The sequence below is a fragment of the Lichenostomus cassidix genome, chromosome 17 (genome assembly GCF_008360975.1).
Source record: "Lichenostomus cassidix isolate B80296 chromosome 17, HeHo_3.0, whole genome shotgun sequence".
Taxonomy (NCBI): Eukaryota; Metazoa; Chordata; class Aves; order Passeriformes; family Meliphagidae; genus Lichenostomus; species Lichenostomus cassidix.
Window position 1 is genome coordinate 4,062,916 of NC_139497.1, and position 27,957 is coordinate 4,090,872.

The window sequence follows — 27,957 nt, forward strand, 5'->3', positions numbered from 1 at the left end:
TGCAGCGCTTCAAACTTCACGAGTGGCAGCAGAAAGATCAAAGGAGGACGTGCGTTTTTCACCCGCCTCTCCTGCAAGGCCTTAACCAAGGAGGTGAAGGTAGCAGAGAGAGCTCTGCCTTTTCTCGCATTGCCCCTCAGGCTCGGGGATGCTGTCACCCCTGGGCCCGGCAGGGTCAGAGGCACAAAGCTCGGGTGTGTTTTGTGTGTTTTGGACCGCAGGGGCCAGGTGTGAGCAGGGAGCAAACCCTGATCGCTTTGGGATGAGCATGAGGGGGCACAGAGGCTGCCGAGCTGGATGTGAGCAGCTGCCATTGCACCAGAACCTTCCCCTGAGGGTCTCTGCTTGCAGCAGCCGGGCCCGCCCGCTCTGCGCTCGGCTTGAGGCTGGGATTGTATTATTCTAGTATTTAACTAACTTTCTCCTCGAGGCAGTGCCCCGGCTGCCCTCCCTGGCTCCCGCGCCCCTCACGCCCCGCCGCGCCTCACTCTCCCGCCCGCCGCCTCTCCCCTTAAGGCTCCTCCCGCGGGAGGCGGCGAGCGCCCACTTCCGGCCGCGCCCGGAAGCGCGGGGAGCGCCGCGGCCTCAGGGCGGCAGCGGCGGCGGCAGTGCGGGAGGGCCGGGCCGGGCCGGGCCGGGCGGACCGAGCGACCCGCGGGAGCGGCGTGAGGTGAGCGGGGAGCGCAGCGAGCAACGAGAGGGACCGTCTGCTCGCCTGCCCGCCCGGCACCGCGCTGGAGCTTGTGCCGCCGCGGCGCAGCCCGCGCTGCTGCCGGGACACCCTTTGTGTTGGTCCCTCACGCCGCCTCAGGGCAGCGCTGCCCCGCCAGGCCGGCTCCGTTTGGCGGGAAGGACGGAGGGCACCGGGCAGGGCGGCCAGGGCCAGGGGAGCGCTCAGGTGGAGCTGTCGGGGGCCCAGGGGCGCTCCATGTGTTTGGGTTCGTTGTGGGGTCGGGGTTGGGGTGGCGCTGGGATTGAGGTGGCGGTGGGGCTGGGGGCAGCACCGGGGCGGCTGCGGCGGCGCAAACCGCGAAACCGAAAGAGTGCTCGGTGCTCGAGCGTTCCATCCCGGATGGTGAGGCTCCGCAGCCGATAGCAGCGTTAAAGGGCACAGTGCTGCTCTCAGCTGGGGTTTTGTAAGTGAAAAGGAGATAAACATTGTCCCCTCCGCATTTGAATGACAGAAGGGATTCTCTTGCAAATCGTACTTACCACTTTGTGAAATGCATTAATGCAACTATTAATGTAAATAGCAAAGCAGTTCTTAAGTATGAGCTAAACCGATTTCTGCTGATCTACTAGCTGGAAGGAGTTTATAGCAGGTGAGGGTTGGCCTTTTCTCCCAGACACTGAGTGACAGGAGAGGACAGAGCCTCAAGCTGTGCCTCAGGTTGGGCATCAGGAGGAATTCCTTCACTGAAAGGGTTGTTGAATGTTGAAATGGGCTGCCCAGAGCGGTGGTGGGGTCACCATCCCTGGAGATGTTCAATTGGATGTGGCACTGAGTGCTCTGCTCTGGGTGACAAGGTGCTGTTTGGTCACAGGTTGGAATCGATGATCTCGAGGTCTTTTCCAGCTGGACCAATTCCGTGATTCAGTGGTTTGATTTCTGTTTTGCTCTAGATCTTTGAAATACCACCAGGACTTGGTCACCAGGGGGTGGATTGCTGAGGATACGGCTCTGCCCTCTGCACTCAGGACATGTATGGCTGAAGGGCTCAGCCCCTTCCCTGGCTGCAGGGCAGCGCTGTTCTCCTTCCCACCATGTGACCTGGCACACCTGCACAGCAAATAGCTCCTTTTTTCAAAGGTAAATGCCACAATTGTTGGGTTTTCCCAGTATATGTGTATGCATGAGGAGACTTATGGCTTGGCTTTATCCAGCTTTGTTGTGCTGAATAAAAGTAGTTACCATCTTTCTTTTTATATAGCTGGTTCAAGAGTTCGTGCTTTGTGGTATCTGAAGGGGTCACAAGGAAGCTGGAGAGAGACTCTTCATCAAGAACTGTAATGATAGGACAAGGGAGAGTAGATTGAAAGTGACAGGGCAGGGTTAGATTGGATATTAAGAGAGAGTTCTCCCCTGTGAGGGTGGTGAGGGCCTGGCACAGGGTGCCCAGAGAAGCTATGGCTGCCTCATCCCTGGAAATGTCCAAGGCCAGGTTGGTTGGGGCTTGGAGCAACCTGTGACAGTGCAAGGTGTGGAATGTGTTTCATTCCATGTCAGGGAGTGGAATTAAGTGATCCTTAAGGCCCCTTCCAACCCAAACCATTCTGTGATTCCAGTGTTCTGTTGAGTTTTTCAGACTAGCAGGGTCTGAGATGACTCTGTTGCTGCTTAGTGAAGAATTTTTGTTTTTAGAGGAAGCAATCTGTGGTGAGAATTTTAGCACAATTTCTAACTATAAAACTAGCAGAGACAGGAAAGTTCTGCGTAAATATCCTTTGCTTGTGACAGCAGGGATTTGTTGACCTATAAATCTTAGCAGGAGATCGAGGAAAAAAGCTAATTAAACTCTGTGCCACTAGACCTAGATTCCAGAGACACCAGTAAAATAATATAAAGAGCTTTGCATTGTAGTTCAGGAAATTGTGCAGTGTGTGGGTAAGGAGATTTTTTTTCTATGTGAAATGTGGTTTCACACTTTTTTTTTTGTTGTTTATATATCTGACTTCAGTGCTTTACCTTTACTGTTTGCTATTCCACAGGCATTTTTTGTGTGCTGTTCCTTTAATGCTTTAATCTGTTTAACTGCATGCACCTGTATCTTGTATCAGAACACCTGCATGGAGGCTGCTAATGAGTAACTGAAATCCTGAAATCCTCACCACACTTGAAAATTGGGTCCTTTTGTAGCTGAAAGGAAATATTTTGCCACTTGAAGGCTTTGGGCTTCAATTCCTGCTCCTTTGCACCCCCAGAATGAGCACATGCCGATGGTGCACACAGAGTGGTGCTGACACCACCGAGTTCCTGAAGCACTATGCTGCTCAAAGGCTGTCCCAGGAAGATTTTGAAGGATCCAATGATGATCTCTGTTACTGCCTGGAGTGCGTGGTTGAGTACCACAAGGCGAGGGAAGAGTGTCCAAGGCTGCATAAGGTAATTAAGATTAATTAAGAGGCTTCTCTGGTCCGGGTTGTGTTTTATTGTTTATCAGCATGGTTTGTGTTTTATCGATTTTTGGGAATAGGTTGTGTTGCTTTTTAACTGTTTTGGGTTTTTTTTATATGGAGTTGCAAACTGCTGGTTGTAGAACAGAGACCCTCTTGTTTTGCATATATTCAACCTGGCTAGAACTAAAACAGTAGCTCTAAGTTGCTGACAAGACACTTGAACTTCTTTCATCCTGTGATGGTTTGTCATCTGAAACAAAGAACATCTGCCAGACTAACAGCTCATTTCTTTAATTTTCTCTTTTCCGCTGGTTTCTCTACGCCTTTTGGTTTGTTCCTGTTTTTGTTTGCTTTCACTTCTCATTCGTAGCTTTCTCCTGTTTGAATTTCACAGATCAGACCTTGCAAGACTGTGCAATTGTCAAAAAAAAATTAAATCTCTTCTGCAATTTCTCTCACTAGTTACACAATTTAGTATTTTTGGAAAGCTTATTTTCCCTTCTGTGTCTCTGTATGTAAAATATGTATTTGTAGCTAATTAATCACAATAGAGATGTCTAAAAGGTTGCTCTTCAGATTGGTCAGCTAGATTTCTCTGGAGTGCAATTCCATGTGACTGGAAGTTCCATAGAGTGGAAATAAGAGAAGTGTCTGGACCTACTGCAAGTTCCTTTTTGTGTCTATTAACTGCAGGGAGTAAACTTGGTGTCTAATTGAAGTTACTTAAGATGAGTAATGTTAAGTGAGTGAATCCCTACAAACATCCAGCAAATCAATCAGTCTCTTTGCATTGTTTCCATTCTTTTCCTTCTGCTTATTGCAACATCTGTAAGAAGGCAAGATTTTATAATTGCTTTTCCCATCTTCCTAAATATGATCTTTTTCTGTATCGTGTCTCACAGTATATTTGCCAGTGGAACAAAGTTTTGTGACTAACCTATAGCCTGAAATAAGTATTGAAATCAATATGAAAATATAACAGAATTATGAAATTGCTTCTGGTTTGTAGGCTACTCTTCTAAAAATTACTTTGTAATTGTAACTCTAAAGAGAGAGATAATGTGCTTTACATAATGGAATTTGATTTCAAAGCTTTTAATGTTTTGAACCATGCATAGAAAGAAACTTTTCAGAATGAAATTGCAAGTTTTGAAACTAATTAAGATTTCTGAACGTGATAATAAATGTTCTTGATAAATTCCTTTACAAGTATACTTTGGTTGTTTTCCCCCACTGAATAGGACCTGTGGGACTTGGAAACTTCCCGCCTTGTTGCCCACATGGAGAAATCCATGCATGAAGAAACAGGAGAAGATGATGAGTTGTTTCTGGTAGATGAGAATGGGGAGACACGTCTGTCTGGTTATGTGGGCCCAAATTTTGAGAACAACCTGCGAGTGCCCCTGCTGGAAATACTGAAATACCCATACCTGCTGCTGCATAAGAAAGTCAGTACGTATCTGATCATGTCCTCTTGGAAGGGAATGGTGATGTTCCTACTGAAGGAGGTGAAAATAAACAGTAGTTAAACCAGAGTATCAATGTGTATATTTATTTTGACACTAAATAAATTTTTTTTGGTGAGTCTGTAGGTTAGTCCTTACTATAACTGTGTCTTACCCTTCTAGGTGAGCTGTGTGTAGAAGTGCTCTGTAGAATGGAACTAAGTCATGACTCATTTCAGGTCTTTGAGAAATACCCAGGAATTTATCTCTTTTTGGTACACCCAAATGAGGTGGTAAGTTCATTTTTCTGTTCTGCTGAACTCCAGTGAAGCCTGATTTTGTGCACCGTGTTAATACTGAAGGGAGATTTCTAGTTTTCCATCATCTCAGAAGAATCTGTGGTGCATTTGTCTGTAAATAAAACTTGACATCTGTTGTAGTATGCAGTTCTCTCATTAGAAAATCTTGGTCAGTAACATGTAAATAACATAAAATTAGTACAAACCAAATGCTACACTGTTGCACATGAATCCCAGTGAATTTTCTTTGTAAGAATTACCGTGAGTTTTAGCTTTCTTGTCACCAACATCATCTTGTAGGTATAACAAGACTGTTTCTAAGATTATTTTGAAGACTTATTTCTAATTATTCTATTAGTAAAAATATGCCTGTGTCCCATTTGTAACAGCAGTGCTTCCTCTTATGGAATTGTGATTTTATTTCTTTTTATTAATATGTAACCTTTTATTTCAATCCTTAGATTCGTCGATGGGCCATCCTAACAGCAAGGAATTTAGGGAAGGTTGACAGGGATGATTACTACGACTTAGAGGAAGTGCTGACTTGTTTGTTCAAAGTTATTGAGTTGGGGCTTTTTGAGAATCCAGATATTTACAGCTCTTCAATGTTTGAAAAGGGTAAACTCATCCTTCTGCCAGCTCATTTGTATGATACATCCAACTACAAGAACTATTGGCTGGGTGAGTACTTATGATCAGAAATGAATTTGTGTTGTCTCCCATTTGTAAACACATCTTTCAAGTGAGAGCTTTACAATTTCATAGGTGCTGTGTATTTTTTCAAATATATAGATAGGTTGCTTCTTTTTTTTTTCTGTAGGGATTTGCATGTTGCTGTCAGTGCTAGAAGAACAAGCTATGGACTCTTTGTTACTGGGCCCAGACAAACAAAATGATTTCATGCAGTCTATCCTTCACACTATGGAGAAAGAATCAGCTGGTAACTAATTTTGATTAGTTAAGATTGAGTTTAAGACAGTTTATAGTCCATTTTCCATCTTTATCAAATTCCTCGTTAAGTTCTTAGTAGTGTAATATGAAGTGATTTTAACTGAGGATAGTTTATTTTCTGAAAGGTGTCACATTTGGGCAGTAATGGCAAACACTGAAAAATGACATTTAAATTCTGAAGTGAAGAAGGGATGGCAGTGCTCTTTTTATGTCTGACTTAGAGGTTTTGCCTTAAAATTTGTCTCTTCCATCTGTCCATTTGAGGGGAGCTCTTTTGCAGCTCTAAATTTGGACTTCAGAATTTAGATTTAGTAACCACATGGGTTACCATGGCATAACCTGGGAATGGCCTGTGAGCTCAAGACCAGGATTTCCTCTTAAAAGAGCAGATATTTATAAACTTTTTGTTTATTAAGGGTATGATATTTTCTTACATGAAGGAGGAGAAAACCACTTGAAAGAAAACCAATTGCTTCTATTATAAATGTGAAGTGTAAATCAGCTGTGTAAATAAAAGTATAAATAGCTATATAAGTTGTGCAACTTCTTAGCACAGCCCTGCAAAAATCAATGGGAAAGAATCAGTTTCATAGAGTTGTGAAATACCAGTATTATTTAATGTTAATAATGGACATCCAGGTTCCTGTTGATTTAAGACTGCATAAGGAGCAGTGTCTTTGTATGGATAAGGGAGCTTGACTTTTCTCATTCTTTTTCCAGGTTAAAAAGTATAGCTGCAACTTACTAGAATGCTTCTTTTTATATTGATGTTTTAGAAAAATCAATGAAAACCAGCTACTTTCAGTTTCAGCTTAGCCTGGGAATGTCCAGAACTTGAATTTCAACCCTTTCCCCTGTTGCTGTTGTGTTTCAGATGATTCCACTGACCCCTTCTGGCCTGCCCTGCACTGTTTCATGGTTATTTTGGATCAGCTCGGATCTAAAGTTTGGGGTCAGCTTATTGATCCTGTCCAAGCCTTTCAAACCATAATCAACAGTGTGAGCTACAACAATGAAATCAAAAATATTCGCAGTAGCTTTAGGAGGTCAGTTCTTGTCAGTGCTGCTGTAACTTCTGTTGGGGGAGGGAGATGGCTATTAAAAAAAAAATCATGTTTCCAACTTCAAGCAAAGAAAAGTTGAAGTTGGTTCCCTAAAATTTTGAGGTTCTTCCAAAAAAAAAATCTCATTTCTTAGAGTTTTAGTTGTGTGAATCTGTAACGATATGTGTTTCTTTTTAGGACAAAATCTGAGCCAGAGTCAGACTATGGTGATGACATGATGTCTTGCAGTCAAATTGTGTATAATTATAACACAGAGAAGCCTCAAAAGGTATTAAACCAGTATTTTATTTTCCTGTTCTTTGAACTGTGATCACTGAATGACATTGTCAAGACGAAACATTTCTGAGTGTGTTCATCTCTCAGTGCTAATATGTTGTATTTATGAAATGCCTTTTAAAGGCTTTAAATGTGTATTTGATTATCTGAGGACAAATTATGTAAGCATGACTGTATCTTTGGACAGTTCACAATGATTTTTAAAGGAACTACTGCTTGATAGTGCTTTCATAGGTTACACTTCAGTTCCCTGTACATCCGTGTGCTCTTTATTTGTTCCAGTTTTTAAATTTAGATTTTGACTTACATTGGTATATAAGAGATGCTGCCATATTAAACTGTGTACATGTGCATGTCACTGAGGATGTTGTGTGGTGAATGTGTTTTTCAGGACACTGGCTGGAAGGCTGCCATTTGCCCAGAGTATTGCCCCAACATGTATGAAGATATGCAGACCCTGGCTAACATGCTTCAGTCTGACATTGGCAGAGACCTGCGTGTCCATCACAGCACGTTCCTCTGGTTCATCCCTTTTGTTCAGTCCCTCATGGATCTCAAGGACTTGGGTGTAGCATATATAGTAGAGGTCATCCACTACCTCTGCTCAGAAATCAAAGATATCCTCATCGAAAGATTCCAGCAGTGTGACAAAATCTCCGAGTTCTTCCTCCTCATCTTGGTGTCCATCGTTGAACTCCACAGAAGTAAGAAGTGCCTGCATTTGCTGTGGATCAGCTCCCAGGAGTGGGTGGAGGCAGTGGTGAGGTGTGCCACCCTTCCAAGCAGAGCCTTCACACGGTGCACTGAGAAGGCTCCAGGGCTGTGTGTGAAGGGCTCAGGTGTGGGATCCTTCCAGGCCCCAAACTCGGTGCAGCATGCCTGCGTGCAGCTCATCCGCAGCCTGCTCAAGGAGGGCTACCAGATCGGCCAGCACGCCCTGTGCAAGCAGTACCTGGACAAACTGAACCTCCTCCTGCGGGGAAACAGAGCTGTGGGCTGGCAGCTGAGCAGCCAGGAAGCACAGGAGTTGCAAACGTGTTTGAAGCAGGTTATAAGAAGTATCAAGGGCAAAGCACTGATCACCTCTTTGGCTGGAGGAAGCAGATCAAACTCGACAGCTTTGCCAGCCATCTCTGTAAAGCAGGAGAGGAGTGCGTGTGGTGATGGATACAAGACGAGTGGACATGAGAGAGAGGACCTTCATTCACCATTTGTCATGTCTAAGGAAGGCAGAGATTGTCAAGAGAACACTTTCCATGGGAGAAGGAATGCCTGGGAAGAGGAATGTAGAGCATCTAGAAGCTCAGCATCTTGCACATCCACAGGCGCCCTCTTGATGAATATTAAAAAGGAACCTGATGACTTGACAGCTCAAGAATATACCTTCCCACAGAACAGTTTGACAGTGAAAGTAGGTGGGAAAGTTCAGGAAAATAGGAACTATGATCTTGCGGCAGGGAAATGCAATACAGATGATCAGTGTTTTAATTCAAATGCCCAGCATGCAGATTTGAGGAGAGGCAGAGAGTTAGAAATCAAACACGAAGCAGAACCAGTGTGTCTGTCTGCTCAAACTCATCTCGATTCTCTGTCTTCAAGTAACTGCAGAAGTATGCAGGAGACAAGTGTAAACAGTGTGTTCCAGTCCAGACTGGGCCCCATTAAACAGGTATCCAAACAAGCATCACTAGATTGCTCTAACTCCTTTAGAAATGAACCTGCTGTGCAGGGGAAGGAAGATGACAGTACTTTGCTTTTAGGGCGTAATGACACCTCAGTGAAAAAAGTATCAACAGAAGAAAAATCAGGTTCATCATTGATGTCTTTCTTTAAGAAAAACACCAACATACAAACTTCAAACCAGGAGCAGCCTAATTTAAGTGACTTGGATAAATATGACTGCAGAAATCAAATTTCAGAGACCTTTTCTAGGGATAAAATTTCAACATACGGTTATAATCCATTTAACTCTGAAAACAAGAGGACTATGATCAGGCCACTGCCACTGAAGTGTGAATCAAGTGACAGGTTGCTCGAGTTTTCAGAATATTTCAGGAGGGAAAACAGTTCAGTGGGGAAGAAGGAGGAGGATTTTGTGAAGATGGTTCCTGAAGATGATACTTTATCAGACTCCCAGGTTGATAGAGAACTCAGTAAATTATCTTTAGCTGCTTATGCCAAAAGTGTCAATTTTTCCTTTGCGTCCAGCCCGGAAAGCTCAGTACACCCCAGTGTGTCTGATATTAGAAGGAAAGTGAAAGGTGCTGTAAGATCTTCTAACGAGGGCCAAAGTACCAGGTGTCCCTGTGGTGCAAATGGCCTGAAAAATCAAGTCATTGTAATTTCAGACTCTTCTGATGAAGAGAAAAGTGTGTCTGACAAGGAGGAAACAAAAACCAAGAAGGAAAATGTGTGTGCAGAGCAGTCTTCAACTTCCAGCAGCATTTCTGATAGTGACACTAAAAGACAGTCAAAGTCTCCAGGCTCTCCCATATTACTGGATGACTGTGATTCTCAGTACTTTGAATTTGAAACAGAAGCTGAGGTTTTTTCGGCTTGGCAGGATACTCAAGCGTATGCTGTGGAACCAACTCAGGAGTATAAACAAGATCATGTTTCACCAGCAGCTGAGAATAGTAGTTCAGATGACATCCTGAACAATAGCTTAAATGATTGGGGTTATGATCTGGATTACTTAAGTGATGACACCATGGAAGAAGCAGCAAGCTCAATAGAAAAGCAGACAGAAGATGCTTCTCATCAGAAAAAAGCTGAGGAAACAAAAGAGGCGACTAATTCGACCTTGCAAGAATCAGTTAGCAAGGAAGATGCAAAAGGTCAGCTGGAAAAATGTGCAGACAAAAGTCCTGATAAAGGCTTCACCCTGGACTCAAAATCACCTGAACCCAAAGCATCTACATCTCCCATCTCACTGGCTGCAAAGTTGGCCCTTAAGAAAAATAGCACAAGCCCACTGAAGACCACAGCAAAATGTAAATTAGCCCTGGCTGTTCAGAGAAGCCCTAAAAGATCTCCTGTTGTTAAAACAGCCAAAAATAAAACACCCCTTCAAAGCACGACAGAACGTTCTCAGGCTGGCAGGGCAATGCCTGCCGTGGTTCCTCCAAGGAAAGTTAGGCAGAGTCCCGCTCCAGCATCGACTGTGGAAAAGCTGGGGCTGAAGAAAGGCCCTCGCAAGGCGTTCGACTTGTCCCAGCCCTCCCTGGAGAGCCTGGTGAAGCTGCGCAGCCACGGCAAAGCTGCAGGCAGGATTGGAGTGGCGCAGAGAAAGAGGACCAAGCAGACAGAGGCTCAGCGTTTGTTAGTGAAACATAATAAAGGGCTGCTAATCTGCCAAGAGCGTCGGTATTCAAGGCAGACGAGGCCCAAAAGAAGTGGGAAGAACTCTGCAGGCAGTTCGGAGATTAGAAACAAAGTTGCCAAAGCGTGTGCAAAGTCTGCGGAACAAAAGTGTCAAAGTTTTGAGCTGGCGTCTATTAAAGAATCTGTTGAAAACCAGAGGGAGAAAAAAAGGGAAGACACTGCTTGTCCCTCTGCCAGTGAGGGAAAATTTGAGAGCCTCTCTGTGGAGGGGTTGGCAAGTACCTCTAAAATGCCTCATTCTTCGGACTCGAACAAAAAATTGGAGGATAAGAATGTGGTGGTTCTTCCTGTCCCTATGGATTCAAGTCTCTCTTCCACTACACTTGGAGATGATAAAGATGAGTCTTCAGGAAAAGGTTGCACTGTCCTGCCTGAGTGTGAGATGAAACCTTCAAAACAAAATGGGTGCAAGTCAGATGAAAGCAGTGATGAAGGTGATGATAATCTGTTTTTAACTCAGTTAGATCCTGTGGATATGGAGTTATGTTCTCAGGAGGAAAGTGTTCAAGATGCTGCTGTAGGTAGTAAGAACCCAGAGGAAATGGATGTTGATGAAAGCCTTCAGCAGAATGAGCCCTCAGCTGTTGTAAAATGTGAGTACAAAGACTGTATGGAAAAGGTGGAAAAGCCTGGAGAATACTGTAGTAAACACACAGCCACCAGCCCAGGGGCAGATCACGTGTTTGCCAAGCCTTCTCTCCTGCCACCTAAAATAAAGAAGCCTTCCACTACCAAAATTTTCAGCTCAGCAAGTTCTTCACGGAATGCAGCCTTCAGCAAGGATCTGGAAGAAGTCAGAAAGTTACCCCCACCTTCAAAAAGCAAAGTGAATGCAGCCAAACCAGTGCTGGTCAGGCCACCACCACATACAAAGACTGCACCAGTAGGAAATCCAACATGCAAATCTCCAAGTTTCAAACCCCTTGTTTCCAGTAATGTTCTTCAGTCACAGAATAGACACTATGACAACGTTTCAAATATTTCCAGAGGGCCTGGCCGAGAAAGCTACTCCTTTCTTGGCGGTCAGCAGCGTGATTACAGCATTTTTGTTAATCAAGTCCTCAAGTGGACTTACGAAATGTTTGCAAACTTCAGCCTCTTTGGAACTCCAAATAATCTTCTGCAGTCCATAGTAGCCTCTGTTCCTGTCAAATTTCAGGGCTACAATGACTATTTTAATACATTTTTCCCCTTGATGATGCTCAATGCCTTTGAAACAGTAAGTAGCTTTCTGCCTTTTGGTTTGGATTCATCAACACTAATAAATTTTATCCAGAGATTAAAACCTGGTTTATGTCCTCTGTTTACCTTTGAAAATGTTCAGATATAGCTCAGAATAGAGGAATGATTTTGTGTAAATAATCCAAACAGTTGTTATGTTTAAGGTTGGGGACTTCCAGAGTTACCTCAGTGGAGTGTTTATTTTTCTCCTGGGTGCACAATAAAAAAGGGTGACACAGGATGTGGTTTCTCTCTATAGCATATAAAGCTCAAAACAGAAATCTTTAAGAAGCTGAGGTATTTAAACAACAGAGGATAAGCACCTACAGAGGATAAAGACCTAATGTTTTGGTTTCTGTTGAGAACTTACATGAGAGAGTAGGTTAATCCAGGAAATGTTTTTCCAGTCCTTACTGGTTTATAATTTAATAGTGACAAAACACAGGGTTCCTTCAATTAATGTCTGAATGCTTTCAAGTTGTCATTGCATCACTTCTTCCATAGAAATAAGGTAGAAAATAGACAATGCCAGGATTATACTGATGTTTTAAGGTGAAAATGCAGTCAGGGAAAACTCAGATTAGTTGTGAAGACCTTTAAGAAAAGTACATTAAGGGGGTGAGTGACTAGGAAGAACTTCTGTTTGCCCTATGTGTTTATATATAATGGCCATGCTTATGTGAAAGAAAGAAATGGGTTAGACTCTTGATATATTCACTTGACAGTCTGATGGCTTTCTTTTTATTTGCCCTTTGAGTCATTATAAGCTTTTCTTCTGATACACCAAACCCTTCAAAGCATTATTGTTTCCTTTTCAACACGTAGCTGGCACAAGAATGGGTAGAAAACCAGAAAGCAAGAGAAAGAAGTTACTGCTTCTACTTACAGAGCTTTTCTGCTGACATGAATACAGCACATTTTACAGGTGAGGGTTTTTGGTTTTTTTTTTTAAATAAAATCTTCTGATCTTCAAGTAGATGGTGCCTTATAATGAGCTGGCATGTACAGGTAGAGGTTTTTTGTATTTACTTTAAATACAGAATGAATTTTGACTTAGCTGTTGTTTGTTAGAATACATGTAAGAGAAATATGGATTTTGCAGGGAACTTGTGCCTTCCCCATCTCTCAGCTGGGATTTTTTTTTTCAGCTTGTTTTGATAAAGTAGTCCTTGACTTGCTCTGTTTTTATACAGTGCTGTGCTCAGGTTTAGGAGTGCAGAAAGGAGTTAAAATTTTTACAATAACCTTTTGCTATAGCCTTCAACAGCTTTAAAAGTTATCAGAAGAGTATTACAGAAGTACATGCAATATGTTAATCACATCACCTCTACAGGCAGAAAGTAATTATAACCATTTTCCTTTCAGTGTTCTAATTTTAATTTTTCATTTGGGTAGCTCAATTACGAGAGAGTGATTTGGCAAAGCAGCTTCATCCCAAGGAGGATGACTTAATCCTTTTGGTGGTCCACAAGGAGAAAGACACCTTTGGGGAAGAAAGTGGGATGGAGAACCACATAGTGAATCATGTCGGCCTCGTGACACGATTTTCTCGTGCATCTGGCTATCCAAATAGTGAGTACCTGGGCTTGAAATAAAAGTGGGATCCTTCTTGCTGCCATAAAATGCTGCTTCATAGCTGGCAGTTTGTGGTTTTTAGTACAGCACTTGCCTCAGAGGAAATGGGATTGGTTTTCCTGTGTAGAAGCTTTATAATAAGTCAGGAACTGAAGCTGCAGCCCTGCTTGCCGTCATTTTTCTAGAGACTTCTTTCAATGCAGATGTTAATACTTCATGTCAAAACAGAAACTAGTGATAAGTAAGTGCTCTGCACACATCCTTAGGGTGGCTTTGCTGTGAGATACGAAGTGCCATGAACTTCCATGATCTCGCTGACTGAAATTGTCACTGTCTTTGGGAACTGGAACTGTGAATTACCTGGATTACTAAGTACCCAGTACCTGCCTTATTAAAGCAGTGATCTGAGTAGCTGTACAGAGCAGTGGTTTTTTGTTTGGTCTTTTTCTTGGTGGGGGTAGGGAAGTGTTGGGATTTTGCAAGAATTTGTTGTTGATTCCCTAGAAGAAGACAGCACCTTGTTCTGGTGGATTCATTGAGTGATATACTGGAGTATCTTTCACTTAATGATTTGTATAGTCTTTGAATTAACAATTTGGTTTCTTATTCTTCTTTAAAAGGACAAAAGGAGCATCAAACTGCTTGTCATCTTACTGTGCAAACCCGAGGCAATCTGTCATTCTTCATCCAGAAGCAAGTGAAGTGTGTGGTGGTTGGCTCCCTGGTGACCACACACAGAGAGTTCAAAGGTCTTCTGCTGCTGAGCAGGAGCCCCCTGGCTAAACCCATCATAAATCCAAGTTACAATGACTTCTGCCCCAGAGACCTGCCTGTAGCCTCAGGAAGTGCTGTAAGTCCTGCACCTGGCAGTGCCAGGGTTAACAAAGCTGGCGTTTGGACCTCATGAGTTTTGCAGGTCTGGTTTTTTGTGCTGGTTGTTGAGATGACCAAGCAAATAGTCTTCAAAAGCACTGAAACACTGCCCTTTTCAGAGCTGGCTGATGGGATGGGGAGAGGAGTCTGAAATTCCTGTGGTGTTTGGGCTCTGTTGACATAGTGCTCTTCAAACTGCTTTCAGTTGTCTTTTCCCTTACTGGGGAAGTGTTCAGGAAATAAGATGTGGAAAAGGTATTGTAAAAGAAAGGTGTGGAGATTGAACAAAACCGTTGTTACAACTTTCAAGTGAGGATTGGGTGTGCATCTAGAGCAAACCTAGGATCAAAAGCTTCCCTGCCCTTCCAGCTTATGGGTTCTAACTAGAGGGGTGAGGGCATTCTGAAAGTATAGAACTTGATGTGGAAGGTGTGATCAACAATTCATTATTTTTTCCCTGCCCATTTCTTCAGGCTTCATACATGAATGAATACAATGAAGATCAAAAGAGAGCCATTGAAACAGCTTATGCCATGGTAAAGCAACATCCAGGACTTCCCAAGATCTGCCTTATCCATGGACCACCTGGGACAGGAAAATCAAAAACTATTGTAGGACTTCTGTCCCGTGTTTTGAGAGAAGTAAGTGAACATGGTGGGATGTGCAGGGGTTTGATTTAGAGTAATGTACTGTCTGGCTTCTCAATCTCAAATGAAAACAATCTAAAGAGTTGTTTTGGTTTGTTGTTAATTAATCTGTAGAACACTAGGAATGAGAAAACAGCTCGGAAAAAAAATTCCAAGATTAAGCCAAACCGTTTTCTAGTTTGTGCACCATCAAACGCTGCTGTTGATGAGCTCATGAAGAAGATCATCATTGCTTTTAAGGAAAAATGCCAAAACAAACAGGAGCCTTTGGGTATGGTTTGTTTTTAAATTCTGTTTTAGTGTTAAATGGGCAAAATCTGGAGGAGGAACTGAAGCAGTGGATTGATTATGTTCTGTACTTCCACGCTCCTCTGAGCAGCTTCTTCCTCTTGCAGAACATGACTGGTACATCCTCATGCTCTTGTTAACTTTAATGTACTTTTCTGACAGGTGTATTGTGTTTTTTTTAAATAAGTTACACCTTGTTTTTACTTAGATATTGACCCTTTCCTCATGTTGTTAGTTTAAGTTCACCAGTTTTTAAGTACTTGAGGATTTGAGCACAAGTCTCTTGCTTTTATTTTTAATAAAATTGGACTTCGTGGGTCATGGGAAACAGACTGGTTAAAATGTTGATGTGTCAGAGCTTCTCATTTTTCCTTCTCCCAGTTTGTGACTTATACAAAGTAGGTGAATTCTTAATAAGACATTTAGTTTGTGGCAAGGGGAAAAATATCTGCATTACGGCCAAATGTTAATCTGGTATTGACTTACCAATTGCATTACTTGATGGTACTCAGTATTGTCCAAGTTTGGAATTCTGGAAGTTTTAGATAAACCTGAGAATAAGAGGTAGTTCTCTGAATTCAAAATAACATTCTTGGTGTTAGCCACCCTAAAAACATATGTGACATCTTTATTTTTTAGAGTTTGGAGTTACTGAATATTTTGTAGGTGCCTTTAGAAAAGTATAAGTCAGTTGTTGAAAACCCCAGATAAGTAGAAAAGAAAAAGCCTTGTTAGGTATCCACGATGTTTCCATTTTTTGAACTGTCATAGCAAAGCACAGAGACAGTTGGAGTAATTTAAGAGTACTTTGATTTTGTAAACAGGAAATTGTGGTGATATCAAATTAGTGCGACTTGGTGCTGAAAAATCAATCAACAATGAAGTCCGGGGGTTCAGCCTGGATAAGCAAGTTGAACACAGAATGAGTAAGTAACACAGAGATCAGACTTTTCTTCAGTCTTCTATAAGAGCTTGGGGATGTTTTTCACATCATAGGACTATGTGTTCTATGAGAAGGAAGATTTTTCTACAATAATATTTTATAAAGCATTGTTTTTCTTAATGGCAGTTTATATATGAGCCAAAATACAAGGAAAAGGAAAGAAATAAGCAAGGTGACTTCTTATTTATCTGTTTTTTTAAAAGAAATTATATTACATACATGCTGAAGCCATCATTTTTAAGCAATGCAGCATTTGAGAGCTACAACTGGAAGCAAATCTCAGTGATTTCATTGTGCAAGATAAAAACTTAACAAAAAATGCAACAAAAAAAGAATTTGTTTGCCCTTGAAACCCTTGGATCTATGACTGAGAGCAAGAGTTACTGTAACAGTTTTGCTATTGCTGCTCTATGCTCTCCTTTGCTTCATTACAGAACGAAAGCCAGGTGACTGTGACCAGGATATCCAGAAGAAGAAGGAAGCTCTGGATCAGAAGCTGGACATGCTCTCTCGAGCGCGTGCCATGCACAGATGTGAGAAGAGAGAGGTAGCAAGATAACTTTTAATCCCATTTGTGGTTTTGTGTTCATAACACAAAACTCTTTTTTGATGTCACCTCTAAGCAGAGCTGTCTCTTCACCTGGTTTTTCAGCTAATGGAAAAATTGGTAGCACTGTGAAAGGGAATGAAGAGCTTTACATCAAAAGATTTTTTTAGTTTATTTATGCCAGTATTTTCCACTGGTTGATCATGCCACTTGTTGCTCTGGTGTTCAGTAGTCTTCATTTGGTTCTGTCACCAGTTAGATTGTAATGTAACCATATTTATTATAAATCTTAATGGTTTAATTTGATTGTATATGTCTGTTCTTGTTTCACTGGAAATAGTAACATACCTCATGATCTGAGATCTTGGAATATGTGTTGCACTTGAAGTTTTCTGGGGTTTTTTGTCTAAAAATTTGGCATTTACGCTCAAATGAGAGATTTCTGGTGGTAAACCATTTCCCAGTTGCACAGAAATGTAAGATCTGGTATTGGGTGTTGCAGAGCCTAAATGTGTTGACAGCTTTCCAAGAAACTGATCAGCTTCTTCAGACACATTTCATATTAAAAGACACTCTGAGCAAGTCTAAATGTTTAGGAAATTAATTAGGTTATGGGAGGAAAGAATGTATATAAGAAATGGGTGGTGTTAAAGGTGATTTCTCTTTAATTTTTCTCCCATCCAGAGTCAAATGTTAAATGATGAAATTGGCAGACTTGCAAAGGAGAGACAACAACTTGCTTCTCAGCTGAAGGAGGTAGGAGAATTTATCTCTAACAAACTTCAGCTGACATATTTTTTATACTTTGTGTCCTTTATTGTGGTGAAATTCAGTTTTGATGTAGCTGGGAGCATTTATAAAGTAGTAGATAAACAGGTAAAGGCCATAGATGAGTAAATTATGGCCAGGCAGCTGTGAAATTTGGCTGTACTCTGGCTGCATTTTGGGAAAAAAAGCCCAAACAGGAGTATTCAGTGTTGCAGTTAAGGCTGAATTTTAACCAGGATGTCCTGTTGTGCTTGCAGGTCCGAGGGCATTCCCAGAAAGTGCAGACAGACATCATCCTGGAGTCTGACATCATCTGCTGCACGCTGAGCACCAGCGGAGGGAGCCTGCTGGAATCTGCTTTCTCCCGGCAGGGACTCGATCCCTTCAGCTGTGTCATCGTGGATGAGGTCAGTGGAGCTGCTTGCAACTGCAGCCTCTTCCACCTCCATGCCTGCCCTGTGCTCTACTCAGGCAGCTTGGGGCTGTTTGGCTGCTGCTGGAATATTTGTGGGTTGCCTGCCCTGTCCCCTGTAGAACCACAAGGAGAAAAACTTTTAATTGATTTTTCTCCTGACTTGTTTGGTGCTGCAATGGCAGACAGCTTTTATTTAGAACCACAATTTAGCCATGAGTTTTTTGCTGTAGAGGTTTCCAGATGGTTTGGTTATATTTATATCTGTTTGGATAGCTCTGCATATATAATAATAAAATAAGTCTGTTGGTAGTTTTTTACTAGAGAAAAGTCCTTCTTTATCCTCTTTTTTCTATTTTTTTAGAAGACTCTTAAAGCATTTGAGTTGTTCTGGCTGCGTTAGAGGAAATCTAACCTACTTCTTCCTTTGCTTACAAATTCTATTTTTGTCCTGTTTGCATATCCAAAAGGCAGGGCAGTCCTGTGAGGTTGAAACACTGATTCCACTGATCCATCGCTGTAACAAACTTGTCCTTGTTGGAGATCCCAAACAGCTCCCTCCTACTGTCAAATCAGTTGTAAGTGTTCAAGCTCTATTTTCATACCGTAGTGTGGATAAAGGTACGGAACGGTGTTCACAGAAAAGATTTAAAGAGGGGGAAAAGATACATTTCAATGGGGCAGTACAGACTTTGAGCTGGGCACTTGGTTTGTGAGGGATGTTGTTTTCTCATTTTGGGAGCTTCAGTCAGTGTCAGATTGTTTAAGAAATGGAGGACAAAGACTTCCTGACCCTTCAGGTGTTTTAAGGATGAACTTACACAAGCATTTCCTTGTATCCAACAGTAAGGGCTGTTTTAAACACCTGATAAAGAATGGAGGAAAACCAGACTGGTTCCTTCAGAGGGCTAAATTGTCTAGAGGATGTGTGTTTGTTTAACGAGATCCCACCTGGGGAAGGTCTTGCTTTTCATTATGGCTGATGTTCTTAAAATTTTACTGTTTTGTGACTCACAAAGTGAAGTTGTCTTGCTAGAGACTACACACAAAAATTCAGATTTGTTCAGGTGGCCTTTACTGAAATAATAAGACCAGCACACGTAGAAAACTGAAGTGCGACTTGTCATTTTGTCAGCAATTTAGCAAGTTTAAAATAGTTTCACTTGTGGGGAATGAGACCCCAAATGAAATCTCCTGTTCTCCCTGTGGCAGAAAGCTCAGCAGTATGGCTATGACCAGTCCTTGATGGCTCGTCTGCAGAGGCACCTGGAGGAGCAAGTGCAGAGGAACGTCCTGCACAGCCTGCCCGTGGTGCAGCTGACCGTGCAGTACAGGATGCACCCAGACATCTGCCTCTTCCCATCCAACTATGTTTATGGCAGGACTCTAAAGACTGCCAAGTGAGTAGCTCTCTGTTCTCCTGTCTAAGCAGGGGGTGTTTCAAAGCAACCTTTTCATGTCAGGGTGTTCTTGAGTCTAAAATGCTTGAGGTTGTGGGAGGGGGAAAGGTGGTTAATGGAGACAGTGTGCATTCTGTCTCTTGTTAATGCTGGGTGTGGTAGGTGATGTAACTAGATCGGTTAAAATTGAGCATACAGAGTGCTGAGAGTTCATTTTCAGGCCTCAATCTGTTTGGGTAGCAGGGAAAACGAAGGACTCTGCAGAGGAAAAAGGCAGAAAGTGACAATCTGTCACTTGGTTGACCACAATCTGTCAAGTGGTTAAGGCTGAAAAGGACCTTTAAGATCATCAGGTTCAAGTGTCAACCTTTTCCACCACTAAACCATGTCCTCACATGCCATATCCACCTGATTTTTGAACACCTCCAGGAATGGTGACTGTCTCATTTCCCTGGAGGGTCTGTTCCAATGCTTTACACCCCCTTATGTGAAAAAAAATTTCCTTTAACCTAACCCAAACCTCCTTTGGTGCATCTTGAGGCCATTTCCTCTCATCCTGGAGAGTTGCTTGTGTTAACCGTGATGAAAATTAACGAAGTGTCAGTTCTTAGAATTTCTTAGTTGTGCGGTTGCCTAGTAATAAAAATGTTATTTACAGGGCAATAGAGGAGAACAGATGTTCTTCAGAGTGGCCATTCCAGCCCTACCTTATTTTTGATGTAGCTGATGGTCGTGAGGAGCGAGCCAATGAGTAAGTCCTGCATTCTACTCAGCCATAGTTTAGATTTTCTGAGAATCAGTTGCCTACAGAATAGTTGTCTTCTCCCCTGTGGTGTTCCAATATGGATCAAGTAGCTAGAACAGCATTTTCTACTTTATTTAATTTTGCAAAAAACAGAGGTTGACTGGTTTTGGCTTCTTCTTTTGTAATCTGAAACTGGTTTTAATCCTGGTCTGACTCTCTGTTAGATGCCAATAAATGCTTGCAGTCTCTACTCACTCTAGTAAAAGTTTAAGTTCCTGATTTTATCAGTGGCTTCCCTTTCCTAGGTGCATGCTGAGGAGATGCCAGGAGGTGGCAGGCTCAGTCCTCCCCTTTGCCTGTTGTGTAAGGAAAGCACAGCTGGGAGGTGCTGAGGGAACATGGAAGTGCAGCCTTTCTCTGCCTGCCCTTCCCAGGCTTGCTAGCCCCTCCTCAGGGTCTGCTTGCCCAGATCTTTGAGCCTCTGTGTGAAAGAGGCTGCAGAAGTTCAAAATAGCCTGTGACTCTCAATCCCCCACCAAACTGGGCTGAAGCATTGAATTGGAAATATCTCTCAAAGGTGTTTCTGTAATGTTTCCACTTTGTCCTGTTCAGCTCCTACAGTAATCCTCGAGAAGTGAAGCTGGTGATGGAGTTAATTAGAACAATTAAAGAAAAGAGGAAGGATCTGGGCCTTCGTCGCATTGGAATAATTACCCCTTACAGTGCACAGAAAAAGAAAATTCAGGAACAACTAGACAGTGTGTTTAAGAATAACAGGTAAAGAAACCACAAGCTTTCAAGTGGGCCTTGGCTTTTGAATATTAATCCTTTGTTTATCCTCTTAAAGTAATTGTAAAAACTCAAACTTTTTTCTGTACTGCTAAAATTTGTACTTGGTTTAAAACAGGCATGGTCTCTTCATGCCATTACTTAGTTATTACCTACATGCTTTGATTATATTGCTGTTCTGAATAAAGCTGATTTAAAAGAACCTAGAAGTCCAAGCTGTGTGGACCCAAACAGATTTTCAGTAATGATGCTGGTCTCAGAAAGGTAAATTCAGCTTTAGGCTCATGTACTGAAGGAGAAATTTACCCTTGCTGAGTTTGACACATGAACATTAAAGATAGTGCTTAGGCTCTTTGCATCATTGTGTTGTTTAAAAATCCAACTCAGAATTAGCAAGCTGCTAAATCATATTTCTTCAACAGCCCAGGAGAAGTGGACACAGTGGATGCATTCCAGGGACGGGAGAAGGATTGCATCATCGTGTCCTGTGTCAGGGCAAACAGCTCAGAAGGCTCCTCTGTGGCTTATGTCCAGGCAAACAGCTCCAAAGGATCCATTGGGTATGTGTCCTACAGTGATTTGCAATCCCATTTCCAGGGACACAGTAGAGAAAGGCATATTTTTAGTAGGACTGCTTAGAAGGTTATATAGAACAAGTCTCTTCTACCTGTCAGTGAATTAAAGGGTATCTCAGTGCATGAATTGGTGTTCTTGGTCTGAGATCTCTGAGCAAGAGGGACAGGGAAATGCTGGTGATGTGCTCTGTATTATGTGCTGATCTCCTTCCACAGCTCCCTTATCCTGCCACTGCCTGGATTTGGCAGGATTGGCTTTGGGATCTTGGCTCTTTGCATTATTACTGCAGCAGATATTGTTCTTGTGGCTTTTGGTACACCTTGTAACTTTCTGAATGCTGTTCTCAAAATGAAACCCATTTTCTGTGGCTGTTGCTGTCCTGTCAATGTCTGTAAAAGTACTGTTAACTAGTTGTACATGTCACTTGCAATGTGATGTAGCAGATTTGGATCTGGGATTTGCAGATAAGTGTGCTTGTCTTCTGAGCTGGGGGAGATTAGCAGGAAGTCTTAACTCATGATTGCAGATTTGTTAATTTTGTATGTTGAGTTTTTTTGTCTGAAACTGAAGGAACTGAACACTGAGTGTACTGTTTACCCCCAGAGCACTTACAGTAGTTGCTGATTTATTTCTGTAACTTGCAGATCATTTTAGTTTAAAAAATGGGAGTGAAAATATGAAATATGCCTTCTTAGAGTTCACTGCCTTCCAAGTTAAACTTGGGGAAGTCTGGTCACATAAACAAAAACTTCTATCTATATACCAAGTTTTCACTAAGCTGCTTATGTTCCTCTGATACTTATTCTCTGATTGCAAGAAAAATGGCTTTTAATTGTGCTGATCCATGTTACTTTGGGAAGAGAGAGAATCCAAATATTGTAGTAAACAACAACAATGCCTTTTGAAGATTTCTTAATCTGACTGATTGAGTCTGGGAATGGAAGGCAGCTGGAATCTGCCAGTTCTTTTGGCTGACACAGGACTCACCCTCTGTCTGCCCTTTGGAAGAGAACTTTCTAGCTTGCTGTGTTTATACATTAATATATGAAGGTTTACATATTCAGGCTTTGCCAGTGCAGTGCCTTAGCAGCTGTACATGCTGATGACTTGGACATCTCTGTTTCATGTGTCCTTGGCAAGGTGTGATGGAATGTTTGCCACACCCTTACCTATGATCTTGTAGCTGAGTAAAGTATTTGTTCTCCAGGGTTGCTAGTCCAGCATTAAATTTACTCTGAAAGTAACTGGGAGAAGAAAACACCAAGAGATGACAATGGATCTTTTTTCCATTCCTGAGAAAATAATCTTGTCTTTCAGTTGTAAAAGCTGTCAGGAATATTTAGTAGCTTTTCAAGGTCTCCCCTCTTTTATTTCTCAAGGCCCAGAGAACTCTATCTGTGCTGCTGGATCCACTCCCCTGTCTGCTTCCTCCTTCTCTTTTTTCCTTCACTGTCCAAATTTTTTGAGGTGACTCTGTGGTTTTTGCAGTCCTTGCTGCAGTTGAGGTCTCAGTGCAGTGACCACAGAGTCAGGCATTGATAGCAAACCTGCTCAGATGAAGTTGGATAAGGACTTTGGAGTTGTGGATGTTGTTAGAACAAGCTGTGCATTTTGGAAGCTTTATCATTAAAGTAGAAATAATTGATATCAGTCTCACAAACACTTTTTTTTTGTTTTGGTGAGTCCTAACAAAACTAAACCTTCAAGAATACACTCAGCATTTGGTTAGGTTTCAGTACTTCAGTGTGTGACCCCTCAAAACCAAACTAGATAATTTTCCTAGTGCAAAACCAGATTTCTGCAAGGATATACTCTCTCCTCTTGAAGCATGACAAAGCAAAAGTCTGCCTTGATGTGCTTCCAGTGCAGGTCACCTTTAAAATAAAATATTCATGTGCAGTGTTCAGTATTTCAGTAGGGTGTTTTCCCATTAATCATGCCAAATATTATTAATCTATTTCAGTTCAAGTCAAAAAGAAGCTTAAAGTCTTGATAGGTGAAGTGAGGTTGATGTCCTCAGTACTTTGAGGAACGTTTAAGGAAGCAGTGGTTGGCATTAAGAGGGGATTTGTTCTAAGAAAGGAAACATCAACGGCAAGGGCTGGAAAGAACTGGAATTCCCTGCAAGGAATCAGTGGTGAAAGAAAGAAAACACAATTCATGCTCAGCCTTTCACATGAGGCAGGGCTGCCCCTGTGGGGTCTGGGGAAGGGGAGGACCTGCTGCTGTTAATTTCAGTGACATTTAATTTTATGTCTTTTTTCTCATAACCCTTAAACCTTGTGGAAGAAGCAGTTTAGGAGCTTAGTTCTTTGTCTTATCACTCAGGTTTCTGGCAAGCCTGCAGCGACTGAATGTCACCATTACCCGAGCCAGGTTCAGCCTCTTCATCCTGGGCCGGCTGCAGACGCTCATGGTAGGTGCAGTGCCAATCGAATGGGCTCTGTGAGCCACCCCTGAGGGCTGGGGGACTGAGCACCGTCCTCAGACTGCTCCAATCCGTGCAAGGGAATAAACTTTGTGTTTTCAGAGTCCTTGATTTTTGGGCTTTCCGAGGGTGGGGTGGTGGTGGGGGCGCTAGTTGGCCGCTAGAGGGCGCTAAAGCCCCGCGCCAGTGAGCGAAACTCCTGGAAATTGAGGAATTGTCATTTTTGGAAGTTCTAATGGTTCAAAGTGCCTTCCCTGTGTTACAGCAGCCAGAGTGTCTGTTGCTGTTTCGCACCTGAAACATAAGATTCTTCCATTCCAGAAGGAACATAACAGTGGTTTCCATGACAGTTGTGTCAGGTACCTTGATTAAAGAGGTTGTGCATCCTCTGACACCTCTGTCCGTTTGTGTTGATTTCTTGCTGATAACAGGGAGTTCTTTTTGTTTTTATTCTTTTAAAGGAAGATAAAAACTGGAATCACTTGATTCAGGATGCTCAGAAAAGAGGGGCCATTATCAGGACAACAGAAAAAAATTACAAGAAAGAGGCTCTGAGGATTTTGAAGCCAGGACAACCCCCAGCCAAAGGAGGGACAAAGACATCTCCTGCGGTGCAGGCTGGTTCTTCCAGTGGCAAGAGGAATGAGCCTGGAAATCCTGGAAACAGCCCACGGGAACTTACTGTTGGCCCTGGCCATGCAGTGCCCCAAGGAAGCCGAGGGCCCACACAGCCTGCAGGGACTCCAGCTGCAGATGCCAGGAAGGGCAGTGCCCCTGTGTCTGGGGGAGCTCCAGCTGCAGATTCCAGGAGGAGCAGTGCCCCTGTGCCTGGGGGAGCTCCAGCTGCAGATTCCAGGAGGAGCAGTGCCCCTGTGCCTGGGGGAGCTCCAGCTGCAGATTCCAGGAAGGGCAGTGCCCCTGTGCCTGGGGGAGCTCCAGCTGCAGATTCCAGGAGGAGCAGTGCCCCAGTGCCTGGGGGAGCTCTAGCTGCAGATTCCAGGAAGGGCAGTGTCCCTGTGCCTGTTGGAACTCCAGCTGCAGATGCCAGGAGGAGCAGTGCCCCTGTGCCTGGGGGAGCTCCAGCTGCAGATGCCAGGAGGAGCAGTGCCCCTGTGCCTGGGGGAGCTCCAGCTGCAGATGCCAGGAGGAGCAGTGCCCCTACACCCTTGGGGGCTGCAGCACTTGCTGCCAATCCAGAGAAACCAAGGGACCCCAGGCTGGCAAGCCTGGCCAGTCGAACTGAAGCCAGAGGGAAGGAGCAGCCCTTGAAGGACAGCCATCGGGCAGCCCAGAGCAATCCAGGCTCAGCACCACAGCCAGGCCTGGATGTGTCTTCAGCTGCCAGGGATCAGACTTGCAGAACAGAAAATGCCAGGAAGGCCCAGCAAACACCAGGACAGTGCAATGTGCTTCCCACAGCATCTCTGACAGCTCAGCACGAGGGTGACCGGAGAGGAGTTGTGTCCAAAAGTGCTTCCAAAGCCCCCAGTGATGGAGGTCAGAGCAGCAGCAGTGAGTGGAACAAAGACTCTCGTGGTTTATCAAGGAGACCATCCCAGGAATCACCAGAGAACACAGAATCAAACTCTGCCAAGAGAAGAAAGATCTTTCCCTGACTTTACTATCGGCTCATTACCAAAAATCTATTCCCAGATTTCTGCCTAGCAAGAACTGTATTTTAAATTATTTAGCACAGCTGGAACTCCCTTATATTGATATCACTATTATCAGTAGATCTCTTTCCCATCCTGTCCCTAATTGTGAAGGGACTTAATACCTGACAGATGGTACCTTTGAGGTTTTGAGAAGAGAAGTTGGGTAGCTGCATTGCTTGTAAGACAAGAGGGTTTAGTCATCTAGGAAGCTGAGGTTGTAAATGTTTAACAATGTATATTTGTACAGTATACAGAATTATTTTAAGATATTTGGTAAATACGTAGCTTCTTGTTTCTTTATGTAAATGCTAATTTCTTAGAGATGTAATTTTTTATGAAGAACCAGAGTAAAGCAAAAACAAAACCCAACAAACCAACCCCAGAATCCAAAAGACGGACTTCTTTTCCCTTTGCACTAATATATCTAATTTATTTCATAGAAAAACTGAAAATGTGGTAGCAGTGGTTCTTCCTCATGCTCCACTACTGCCTCAGGAAGGACTGAGTCAGATGTACATTGGTTGAATGGAGAGAATTCTACTTATTTTGTATATTTTATTGCCTGTTTTTATAGGAACAGAAGAGTTTTTGTTGATACAAATGTGCCTTGAGTTTTGCTCTTGCTGCTGCCCCATCCCTTTCTTGTTGCAGTGGCAACAAAATCTGCAGACTAAAGCCTGTGAGGTTTGTTTCGTCCTACTTGTGTCCTTGTGAGGAGAAATCAACAGCACTGTGGAATCTTGATCCATGATCTAGTTAACAGTTAGTGGTAATATCATTTGGGTTTCTTTGTATGGAGCTTTTGGAGATCTTCAGGGATAAAAGGGCAGTTAGGTCTTTCTACATGTTGCTACTGAATTCTTTCCACTGTGCTGATGAAGAATATGCAGCCACAAAAAGAGGACGGTAAAAAAAACAAAATTATTTTTAAGAAAACCTTCCTCTTGTCATAACATTTCCCAATAAAAGTGGAATTAATTCTACTAAAAATTCCTTTGGGTCACTGTGAAGCATCCCTTTTCATTTTCTGGAGTTTGTATGTGTCTCACAGAGGTGAAGAGCAGCATTTCACATGCACTGAGTTTTGCTTGGGGATAACCTGAGAGTGCAGGTGTGAGGGAAGGGAGGAGCTGCAGGGTCAGTACCAGCTGAGTGCACTGGGAGTGAGCCAGGTTGTGCCATCTCCAGGTGTATCAGGGACAGCAGGGAAGTGTCCTGCTGTCCCTTGTCACTGACTCAACCAGCATTGTGGCAGTGGTTTTGCTGGAGCAAATGAGCCACAGTTTAGCCACGATCTTCAGTTCCATTTTCTGTTCTGCCTTCCTTGCAGGGTAATTCCAGCTTTGTCCTTTGACCCTGCTGCCAGGCAGCTCTGTGCTCCAGCTCAGGGAGACACCAGGTGCTGCTTCAGGCAGTGATTGCCAGCAAAACTCACATCCCTAATGCATCCAAGCCTGGAACAAATGTGCTTTACTGGTAGGAGCTGCACTGGAGGTGTGTGGGGAGGCTTTTATTGCTGTCTGTCCTGTCCAAGTTTGTTGTGCTGTGCAGGACTGAGTGTTTTAATGTAATGGGGAGAATCTGGGAGCTCCCTGTGAGGTGAGATCAGCATCTGTGTATTGTTCATTGCTAGTTATTTGTTACGTAGCAATCTGAATCCTTCAGTGACCCCTGACTCCTCCTGGCAGCCCTGGGTGCTCTCCTCCAGCTGGTGTGACTTTTGTGAGGCTGCTGAGTGATTCTGACCTTAACAAACTGGACATTTCTGTCACTCCCATCACAGACTCCATACCCTGTGTGTTATCTCCCTTTATGTTAATAGGAATATTTAAAAACTGTCATCTTGCAAGCCCCTTGGCTCTTGTTGGCAGGGCTGTGCTGCCCTACCTGCTGTTTGTACTTAGCACATTAAAAGGCTGCTGCTCTGCAAACCCCACGGCTGTGGAAGCCATTTGGACTGTCTTGATGTAAATAAAGTCAAGCTGGCAACAAAATGAATGAGGAAATGCTTTTCTGGTTATTAAATGCAATTTGGTCACAAGAATGGTTCTCTGAAACTTTTCTCCTTGTTTACTTTCTCAGTCTGCATTTCAGAACATGTTCTGAGAGCAGCTCTTGCCACGTGCTGGAAGGAACTTTGTTTTAACATTTCATTTTTGTTGTACTCTATAATGCCTGTATTTTTCCATAATCATCACTGAGGTGTGTCAGTGGCTCAGACCTTTTTTCTAGTTTAATTCTAGGTTTATCTGACTTAAGTTGTCAGTCTCCAGCAGGGGATTATTGCTGCTATACCAGTCTGTATCATTAGCGCTCTACTTGTTAATAAACAAATGCTCGGGTTATTGCACTCAGAATACTTTCCCATCTTCACAAGCCACTCAGAGTAGGTTTGTAGCTTTAATTAACTTTTTCTCCTTTTGTTTTATACCCATAACACGGAAAACCAAGCAAAATCCAAGCCAAAGCACACTTCTCACTGACTCAAATCTGCGTTGAGGAACAAACAGATCAGGTACAATTTTGATAGATTCTCTGCTGTGTGGTACAAAGT

General features: G+C 42.9%; 1 protein-coding gene across 5 annotated transcripts; it reads left to right on the plus strand.

Moving 5' to 3' along the window:
• Positions 1-528: 528 nt before the first annotated feature.
• On the plus strand, positions 529-27,753 carry SETX (senataxin). Of its 5 annotated transcripts, XR_014855472.1 has the most exons (27): positions 529-670; positions 1,624-1,810; positions 2,923-3,103; positions 4,359-4,569; positions 4,746-4,855; positions 5,323-5,542; positions 5,682-5,801; positions 6,687-6,858; positions 7,054-7,144; positions 7,544-11,755; positions 12,583-12,682; positions 13,153-13,329; positions 13,953-14,182; positions 14,679-14,846; positions 14,967-15,123; positions 15,965-16,066; positions 16,518-16,630; positions 17,315-17,386; positions 17,656-17,805; positions 18,281-18,388; positions 19,023-19,210; positions 19,869-19,961; positions 20,568-20,732; positions 21,167-21,304; positions 23,649-23,736; positions 24,014-24,107; positions 24,210-24,341. XR_014855472.1 is itself a non-coding variant. In XM_085076951.1 (26 exons), the coding sequence occupies exons 3-26, from the start codon at positions 2,924-2,926 to the stop codon at positions 25,362-25,364; spliced, it is 8,520 nt and encodes a 2,839-aa protein (XP_084933077.1). In that variant the 5' UTR covers positions 529-670; positions 1,624-1,810; positions 2,710-2,923; the 3' UTR covers positions 25,365-27,753. The 5 variants fall into 5 exon arrangements, 4 of the variants coding, with proteins under 4 accessions (XP_084933077.1, XP_084933078.1, XP_084933076.1 ...); XM_085076951.1 differs by lacking the exon at positions 24,014-24,107 and having other exon boundaries at positions 2,710-3,103; positions 24,210-27,753; XM_085076952.1 differs by lacking the exon at positions 24,014-24,107 and having other exon boundaries at positions 2,779-3,103; positions 24,210-27,753.
• The last annotated feature ends 204 nt before the right edge of the window (positions 27,754-27,957 follow it).